Source organism: Impatiens glandulifera, chromosome 3 (assembly GCF_907164915.1).
Source record: "Impatiens glandulifera chromosome 3, dImpGla2.1, whole genome shotgun sequence".
NCBI lineage: Eukaryota > Viridiplantae > Streptophyta > Magnoliopsida > Ericales > Balsaminaceae > Impatiens > Impatiens glandulifera.
The window spans coordinates 43,623,785-43,633,997 of NC_061864.1; the positions used below are offsets into that span (position 1 = coordinate 43,623,785).

The following is a 10,213-nucleotide window of genomic DNA, read 5'->3' on the forward strand; positions in this document are numbered from 1 at the left end:
AAGGTTTATTTGAAAACCTTCGGTTTTTACCCTTCTCCATACTTAGAAAAAAATTAGATTTTTTCAAACATGGGTAAAACCGAAGGTTTATATGAAAACCTTAGTTTTTTACCCTTGCCCATACTTAGAAAAAAAAAATATTTTTTAAACACATGGGTCAAAACCGAAGGTTTATTTGAAAACCTTCGGTTTTTACCCTTCCCCATACTTAGAAAAAAATTAGATTTTTTCAAACATGGGTAAAACCGAATGTTTATATGGAAACCTTCGGTTTTTACCCTTGCCCATACTTAGAAAAAAAAATAGATTTTTTAAACACATGGGTTAAAACCGAAGGTTTATTTGAAAACCTTCGGTTTTTACCCTTCCCCATACTTAGAAAAAAATTAGATTTTTTCAAACATGGGTAAAACTGAAGGTTTATATGAAAACCTTCGGTTTTTACCCTTGCCCATACTTAGAAAAAAAATAGATTTTTTAAACACATGGGTCAAAACCGAAGGTTTATTTGAAAACCTTCGGTTTTTACCCTTCCCCATACTTAGAAAAAAATTAGATTTTTTCAAACATGGGTAAAACCGAAGGTTTATTTGAAAACCTTCGGTTTTTACCCTTCCCCATACTTAGAAAAAAAAATATATTTTTTAAACACATGGGTCAAAACCGAAGGTTTATTTGAAAACCTTCGGTTTTACCCTTCCCCATACTTAGAAAAAAATTAGATTTTTTCAAACATGGGTAAAACCGAAGGTTTATATGAAAACCTTCGGTTTTTACCCTTCCCCATTTTTTTAAAAAGCGGTCAAAACCGAAGGTTTATTTGAAAACCTTTGGTTTTTACCCAAAGATTTTTAAAAAAATGGGTCAAACTTGAAGGTTTTCAATTAAACCTTTGGTTTTGGCGATGCGTTTTTTTTTTAAAAAAATTTGAAAAGTCAACCAAACATAATTATTTAACAACATATTAAACCAAACCAAACCAAACATAATAACAATAATTCATAAATATTAAAACATAACGCATAAATATATTAATTGTCATAAACCCATAATAAATCCATAATAAATCTAGAAATTAATTATTAGATGGGGTGAAAGGAGGGGGTGGTTGATTAAGTCGACTCCTCAACAATACAAGTTCCTGTTCGAGATTCTCTAATCTCTGAGACATTTCGGCCCGGTCCGCTTTGATTTCACTGAGCAAACGACCTCTTTCCGCATCCCTTAATCGGATTTGTTCCATTTCCAGCGTCATCTTTCTTACCTCTTCCTCACGTGCCGCACTTTCTGATTGTGCTATCAGATTCTGGTAATACGGATGCAGTTTCTCCGGTGTACGCCGAAGTCTCTTCCATGTCGAATCACCCATATCCTAAATGCATTTCAGATATATGTATATATATATTAATCAAACAAAATAATGTAAACTAACATAAATCTAGATCTATAATATATATATATAAACTTAAGAAATCTAAATCTTATAATAAACAAAACAAAAAAAAACAAATGAAACAAATTACCTGAAGAGAGGAGAAGAACCCGCGACTTGGAGGAGGCAGGCGGCGGCGGCGGCGGCGGAAGAGAGAAAGGAGAAATGAGTGGAATGAAAAAGAGAAGGGTTAGGGTTTGTATTTATAGAGGTTGATGCCGAAGGTTTTCAAAAAACTTTCGGTTTTGATATTAGTCAAAACCGAGGGTTTATTAAAGACCCTTCGGAAAAAACCATTTCAAAATTTAGAATTTTTTTTATTGAGCAAAACCGAAGGTTATTTAGAATCTATTTTTAATCTCGAAGGATTTGTTCCTATCGGGAGTATTTAGGAGAGGTTTACAAAACCTTCGGGAAAAACCGTCGGTAAAGGTCATTTTTTTACCAGTGGTTTTCTTGCTTTGGTGTTATTTGAGTGTTCAGACTAGCTGCTCTAATACCACTTGTTAGGAATGGGATCGCCGATAGGGGACCGGGGTCCGTCTAACGGAGAATGCTTACACACTCACAACGGTTGGTACTAATCTGATTAAAGATTAATATCAGTCTCAACACTACACAGTCTGTCACAAGCTCTTGAACCAGGTTCAAGTACGGAAGTAGCTTATGTTAGCCTGAAGCAATACACATAGATCGTATAGAAATAAGAATGGAGAAGGATCAGTTTGGATAGTAAAATGACCGGAAATAAGGAAAGAACACAACACAAAGGTTTTATGGATGTTCGAGATAAAGATCCTACTTCACCCCCTTCTTCTCAAACAACGAGAAGGATATTCACTAGGAATATTCAACACATAATACAATCTGTCAAATGATCAAGGCTTATTTTCTGCATGATATTTGACTTACAACTCTTCACACAAAATAAGAATTACAATACACTGAACAATATTTAAATACAAAGAACACTTGATAATTTTGAAAGAATTAATTGGTTTCTCACTAGATAGCTCTGTAACTTGATTTCGAAATGCATTCAAAGAACTGCCTTGCTGCCTTGCTGCTTTATAGTGGAAATATGACAACGGTCATATTTCTCTCTGATTTATTGGTCAAATGGAGCAGCATTGCATTAAATGCGGTTGAAGCTTCCCAAGGCATGAGACAACCGACCTACTTTGTCTTTACTTGACTTTATAATTCTGGCGATTTTGATAGTTACCTGCTCCTAGGAAGTTGCTTTTTGATTTATACCAAAAATGCTAACTGCACACTTGATAATCTTCTGCTGCATGCAATTTGTTCAACAAACTTGTATCAAAAAGGCAATGACACAGACTAAACCTTTGAGATCTTCCTTCTGCATATTCCTAAGGAGATCTATTTGCACTAAAATGTCAACTGTCAATATTTCCATATATTTGATTTTGTCTTTGAATAATCTGCCCCTTGGAGATGTACGTTGGCTTAGGATTTTCAAAAGGTTGAACCAACTGGACATCATCGGTTGACCGGTCCTACCGAAAAGTAACAACCGATCAAAGATTAAGTTGAGCCGAGCCGGTCTTTTGAGAAGATCGGTCAGCGGTTTAAGCCGCTTCTGATGAGTCGGTTTGACTGACCAATTGAAAACATGATCGTTCCTTGTTTTTCCTACACAAAAGGTTGAATTTAATTAAGCCCATTAGATAGTTAATTACTTATTAATTAAATATTTAATTTATCTAACAATTTCCAACCGAACTATTTCCTCTGTGCATTCGCAGATCTAACTGGGCAGTAGGTGGAACAGTTCGAATCGGGATAGCCTCGATGGGTTGAGGCACTGCTCTTCGTTTGCGGTTTAATGGCTTCTCATCTTCATCATCATCTTCATCGGTCGAAATTTCAGAGTAAAGATCGGTGTTCACTAGTTCAGTAGTTTCTGGTCTGGTGTTCATTGTTGCCGACTCCTGATCCCTTTTTCTTTTAGACGTCACCCTCGTGTTTTTAGTAATCGTAGGGGATACCTCATTTTCTTTATTAAGTTTCTCTTGAACGATTTGAGCCGCTCTTTCATTTTCTTCCTCAGCTGCCTTAGCCTTGACATTTTCTTCATCTTGAATTCGTCGGGCGGCTTCTTCATTCAATCTTAGTTTTTCAGTGTCAACAATGCTTTGATTTTTCATCATTTCGTGAAGCTGTATAGAAATAGCTTGAACCGATGATAGAGTTTGTTCGATTACCTCTTTGACTTGCGCCAAATTATTATCATGGGATTGAGATGAGGAGGCTTGTTCTTTTCGAATTTCATTGACCTGAGCCTCTATGGATGTCTGCCACGGGGCCATGGACTTCTTGATCATTTCCTTCATCAGCGTTTTCAATCGGTCTTTGGAAATTGGGATTAGAGAACCGAACGACTAGTGTTGCACCGGAGTCACGTCGTGAGAATGAGCGTGAAAAGACATTTCCGTACTTGTCGGTTTATCAATATAGTTTCTCTTGATTTTTTCGGTCAGAGAACTTACCCGATGGAGTTTTGGCCGATTTAGAGGGATTAGCGGTTCCTTGTCTTGTTCCTCTTCGTTTACTAGATTTTTAATAGGAGAATTCGGGTGACCGGAGGAGTGTTCGTTTTCTGACCTATGCCGCTGGTCCCCGGTTTCAAATATTTCTTGTACCGATGGAGATCGTGGCGGTTTTGAAGATGGACCGGACTCAAAATGTAATTTCTCCGGTGTTTCGTCATTCTTGTAAACCATTGCTTCCAGATTTTTCATTATATTTTTCAGCATTGACAGGACAAGACCGTTCACTCTTGTGACATCCTTATCTGATTTGAAGTACTCTTACCTCTTCGCAATAATCGGTAGCAATTCATTCCGTCTTGAGTTGACTTCGACGACGTGATATCTTGATAAAGCTTCGTGGACGGAGGTTGTGTTTGCCAAAACAAAAACCACTTCTTCCAACTCTAGGAGCTTCGACCATTTCTTCTCCTCCGTTACTTCGGGAAGATCATTTTTTAGACTGATCTCCATTCTTGTATTGGCCCATACATAAAACATGTTGGAGGTGTACAGTGCCCTTTCATCAACCTCCTTAAGAATTTCGTTCATAATATTTCCGGCCTCTTTCTCTTTATCTTGAGGGTCCGGTGTTTCAACAGAATCTTCAAAAACAACTTCCTCCTCACAAGGACCTGGATTGACTCCGGTTTCGGTTTGATTCATCTCCTGATCTTCATTTGACTTTGTCGGCTCCTTGGCTTTTTCTTGCTCAACTTCGGTTTGTCGATCATCTTAAAAACTTTCCCAGTCAGTTTCAATATTCAGACCGTTTGTATCAACATTACAAGTCACATCGGTTTCTTCCATCCGATTGACTCCATCCATGACGTTAATAATTACATCTCACACTATCGGTTGAACCTCTAAGGTCGCAAGCTCAACCGGCATGGTTGTAGTGTCCTTGACAACAGGAGTAGGAGAGGAAGTAGGAATATTTATCTCATTGTGAATGGATTGTTCTGGGAGAGGGGTTCCCTTTGATCTAGAGCGACTTGCCACACTAGCGGTAGACTCGACACGAATCTAAATGTTGATGGGAGTGGCTATGCGGTTTTCAGGAGCGGTGGGTATGGAAGCGGTTGGTAAGGGAGCGGTTTCGGTTTCCTCGCTGTCGGTTTCGGTTTCTTCAACAACCTCTCTTTTACCCTTTTTGGCCTCCCTTTAGTTTCTTTTACCTTTGGTTGTTTCTTTACCTTAGGTTCCTTTACTTTGAGTTCTCTACGTTTAGCGGCTCTAACACAGCTTTTCTCAATATTTTCAGAATTTAAAATCTTGTTGTTAGAGAGTAGGATACCTGGTCCGGTAGGGATATTGAGATGGAGTAGAATCTTGCTGATATGCATGGTATAACCTAGACATCGGTTGGTCTTAGGAGACACCATCTCGCACAGACTTTTGAAAAGAATACCCGCCCAGTTTATTTGGTCACCCGATAGAATGTCAACCATCATTTCAAATTTTGACCGGGTGATGCTGTCGAAATTACCCCTAGCCTGAAGTGCCTTATAAATGATGTCGCAGAGGATCTGATATTCGAACCGCAAAGAGTCTTTATTTCCGTTCAGTTACGCCGGTTCACCAGTGTTGGAAAGGATCATTTGAAAGTTTAAAGTTGACTCTTCTAAAAGATCTGTTGAAAAGTCACGCCCCTCCGTTGGAAGATAAAGGGCTTCGACAAAAATCTGTTTAGAAACCTCAAATTCCGCTCCGCCTACTTCAGCATGAATAATTTTCTTCTTTATGTTTTTTTGTATTGAAAAACTCTCGAGCAACACCTTCATAGCATATGAACGGACCATCGAGAAAGTGCTCCAACCCCAATTTCTTTATGCTGTCCATGATCTTCTGAACTTCGGTTACTCTAGCGTTTTCGATATCTTCGAAATCAACCTGATCGATGTGAGTAAATAACGCATTATTTCACTCCATGATTAAACTTTGAAGGTTTAGTGTATTTGTAGAGAGATAATGCAATGGTTTTAATAAAAGTGATAAGTTATGATTAAACATTGAGTGTGAAGGATAAGTTACTAAACCGTCACACATTATCGTACGACCACCTTGAAAGGGAGCTAAAAGTTTCTCTCCAAAATTTAGGCGGTAAATTTCAGCAGTAAGTTTAGGTGGTAAGGTAATTAAAATAGGTACGCGGTTTAAAATAGAACCGAATTAGAAAAGAAATCGAATTAAATGAGCTATAAGCCTTGAAAGAGAAGCATCTAAGTTAAAAACAGTTAGAAAACACAAGGAAGTCAAATTTAAAAATGCAACAACCGTTAGATAAACAAAACAATTGGTTGTTCATCAAATACAAGTACATGAATGATAATCTTAACGCCTAGCATCTTCCCTCTCAATCCAGTTTTCCACCGATTCCTTAGTTAGCATGTTGACTAGGCTCACATGGGATCCCAGACCGATATTAGGGTAGCGAGCTTGAATGAGTCGACTAAGATGAGGAGCGTAGCCGATCCTACTTCGAGGAGATAAGATCATCATCTTCAAGTTTTCGAAGATGATTGAGGCCCAGTTGATTGGGGTGTTGGAAACAATAGAAACCATGATATCATAGAACTTTATTGTGTAGAACTGATTTGGTATCTGGCACAACATAGATCTGTCGATAATATCATGATGGACTTGAATGTGTGGGCTCAGATTGGATTTTAGACTGTGGTTGTTGACCAGTCATAGGGAGTTGGAGAAGAAGAATGAAAATTCTTCGTTTGAATTTGTGAGAAGGGAGGAGAAATCAAAAAAATCCTTCAGAGAGAAGACCGAAGAACTGAGAGAAAATTTCTTCATTGAAGTGGATGGGTTCTCCTCTTACAATAGATACAATCACTCCATCCATTACGACAACGTAACTAAAGAATTGGATGACATCCCTCTCTAGGATAGTTTTGGATCCTTCGAGGAATTTTCTCAAACCGGAGTTCTTAAGGGATTCGAAGACGATATCCTTTGTTTCTCTGTCATAAGATGACAGAACTAAATCAAAGTTGATGACAAGAGATGTTCGAAGGGCTGAATGATTCAGGTTGAAGAGATGAAGTAGAAAGACAAAGTTCTGATTTTAGAGAGATAATCGAAGCAAGAATGTTGTGGATTGGATGAAAGGGATTTGCTCTTTAAATAGGCTATCGGTTTTGAAAGCATTTAAGAGTCTCATTAAATGGGAAATGTATCCATTATGAATCATCTTGTCTAATTTCCCAAAAATGTTACTTTTTGAGACTTGAGAAGGAGTTACTTTTTCAGAAGAATATCTTGGGAAGGTGCAAAGAAGACTGACCAATTAAAAGGTAACGGGTCAAATTTTAAAACCCATGCTTGCGAATATTTTTGAAAATGACCGGTATTTTGAAATAACCGATTTTGATAGGAGAAGCTGAGAGTATGCTAGGTTGAAAATAAGGTAACCAAAAATGAATTTTTGATTTTAACTATTTTAAAATAGATTCAACATATACTTAAGCCGATGGTTCATTGAAAAGATAATACATAACCGATATGAGAGGAAAAATAATCGGTTTATTTTCAAAATACATAAATATGTTTGATCCTAAGATTAATGATTTGGGTGTCCAAGAGGTGGGTTTCTTCTGATTCTTGCTTTGTTCACCCAGTCGATGTATGCCTGGATCCTCTCCTTTGTTAAAAGTTGGTTGGGGTAGAGTATAGCTCCTCGACCGAGAATAACATCAAGGTCGAAGAATAGACTGTACAACTGGGGAGCATATCCGATCATTCTTCCGTTTGATGAGATCATCTTCTTCAGATTGTTGAAGATGATCCTAGACCAATTCACCGGAGTTCCTTCGGTTATGTCAACCATCATCTCGAAGTCCTTCTGGGAATATGTTTGAGTGTTTTCCTTGGCAAGAATATTTTTACCAATGACCTCACTCAAAATCTGGAATTCACTTTGAAGAGAGCTTTTGGCACCATAGGTGTCGACCAGAATCATGGTTCCGGAGAAATGATGGCGCATCTCCTTGATGACCATGGGTGAAAAAGAGAGGTCGGTGAAAACTTCAGTAGGTAGTTCGCAACTACGTGCGAAGTCTATCTCGCTGAAGACAAAGGATTGGCCTTGGATTTAAGCAAGGATGAGATCCTCCCGAATGACCTTGGCAGTGCTAAAGAATTCTAGAACTACATCATAGTTTATGGCGTATTTGTCCTTTAGGAATGGTCTTAGACCGGAATACCCAATCTACCGGAAAGTTGCACAGATCTCAATGTCGTCACTTAGTGAAATTGATTCGAAATCGACTAGAAGAATTGTGTTTGAGAGAGAGCGAGACATTTTTGAAGAGAAGTTTCCTTGTTCTTGACAGAGTGTGATTTGAGACGGTGAAATAGGTGTTATTAAATAGCCAAGGAATCAGTGTACATATCTGGTTACAATCTAAGTATAGTTAGATATGAATGATGGTTATTTGAAAAATTTTGATGATCAAAGGCAGATGGTTATATTTTCAAGAAATACTATTATAGTGAAATGTCAATCATTCCTTTGAATAGTGATAGATATAGATCTTCATGTTATTTGAGACTGTTTCACTTTTCGTAGGAGTATATTCACGCATATATGAAAAACATTGTTCATTCGTCCCATGTTGATTGGGAAATGAAATTACCGAATTTATAGTGTAAGTAATCGGTTGGCTTTTAGTTACCGGTTTTATAGAGATAGGTTATTCTGTTATGAATAAATACCGCTTCCGCTTAAAGCAGAAAATTATTAGGCAATATTTATTCAGTTTAGAGAATAATCCATCGGTTATAACCGATTCACTTAGACCGCTAAGGTTGTTTACAGTTATTTTGGTAAAGTAATTTAACCGATATCAACTGGAGACAACTGTCCAGTTTTATATACTTGATTTTCTTTCCTTTTGATCTTTTATGCACATAATGAATGCATGTCAATGTCTGACTGGTTTTTAAAGATAATGTAGATATTTGAAAAATCCGATTAGTTTTATAAAAGACGCCGAGAGCATGATTTGAGACGCGACAATTTCTCCTTGAGATCATGCCCAGTTTTTCATGAATGCAAGTTTTGAGAGCATATTATTTTTAGGGTCATGCAAAAGCATCTAAGGAAGAAGTTTACTGCTATCAACAAGTCCCAAAATAGTTCTAAAAGAAGAGAACTTAGCTTCCTGTAGTGGCTTTGTGAAGATGTCGGCCATTTGTTGTTCGGTTGAGACATACTCCGGCCAGATATGCTTCTATTGTACATACTCCCGGATGAAGTGATGCCTAATGTCAATGTTCTTGGTTCTTGAGTGTAACACCGGATTATATGTTCTAGCTATTTCACTAGTGTTTTCACAGAAGATTTGAGATTCCTCAGCCGTAATACCAAAGTCCCTTAGTTGTTGTGGAATCCATAGAAGTTGAGCACAACTGTTGTCGGGGCATGATGTTTCGCTTCCGTTGTTGAAGTTGCAACTGAAGTTTGCTTCTTTCTATACCAGGAAACAAGTCGGTCACCTAAGAACTGGCATGTCCTATTGGTACTCTTACGGTCGATTTTACAACCTGCATAATCTGTATTAGAGTAGCTCGTTAGATTGAAACTGGAATATTTCGGATACAACAGTCCCACATCTTGAGTCTCATTTAGATATTTTAAAATTCTTTTAGCTGTAGTGTAATGAGATTGTTTAGGATTAACCTGAAATCTCCCACATACTCCGACTATAAACAGAATGTCTAATCGGCTAGCTCTTAGGTATAGAAGTGATCCGATTATTCCACGATAGGTTGTGATGTCCACTCCTTGACCGTATTCATCCTTATCCATCTTGATTGATGAACTCATAGGAGTGGAAGCTGCAGAGCACATCCTTACAAAATTATTGCCTAGAATTGCTTGATAAAATCATTATTAATATGCCCCTCTTTAACTATTTTAAATAATAACGTCTTTTAAAAATAAGAGAGTAATGTTAATAAACAAAATCAAATTAATTTATTAAAATAAGACAAAGAGTACAAATATGTTTTTCTCGTGGAATAATTATGGTCATCAGATGTGGATTCTAGGAATGAAAAATTTGTTCCATTAACATTTACTTCATGCTGAAAAAGACAATTTAAATAAATTAATATACAATATTACTCATTTTATGTAGTAAAATATAATAAAATTAAGAGCGTCAAAATAATGATTGAAAAAAAATTAAAATTCACAATGAAAGACTGATGA

The 10,213-nt window shown here is 37.1% G+C and overlaps 1 protein-coding gene across 1 annotated transcript; it reads right to left on the minus strand.

Moving 5' to 3' along the window:
* Positions 1-9,230: 9,230 nt before the first annotated feature.
* On the minus strand, positions 9,231-9,850 carry LOC124930251. Its single transcript, XM_047470606.1, has 2 exons — positions 9,680-9,850; positions 9,231-9,470 (listed from the first exon to the last, which is right to left on the minus strand). The coding sequence occupies exons 1-2, from the start codon at positions 9,848-9,850 to the stop codon at positions 9,231-9,233; spliced, it is 411 nt and encodes a 136-aa protein (XP_047326562.1).
* Between the last annotated feature and the right edge of the window lie 363 nt (positions 9,851-10,213).

What these genes read in the sequence shown, in the direction of transcription:
- LOC124930251 (XM_047470606.1), bottom strand. Translation starts at nt 9,850, where the DNA reads ATGTGCTCTGCAGCTTCCACTCCTATGAGTTCATCAATCAAGATGGAT. An exon ending in GAGTATGTGGGAGATTTCAG is followed by an intron (nt 9,471 to 9,679) that starts GTTAATCCTAAA and finishes TTCCTGGTATAG; the next exon opens with AAAGAAGCAAACTTCAGTTG.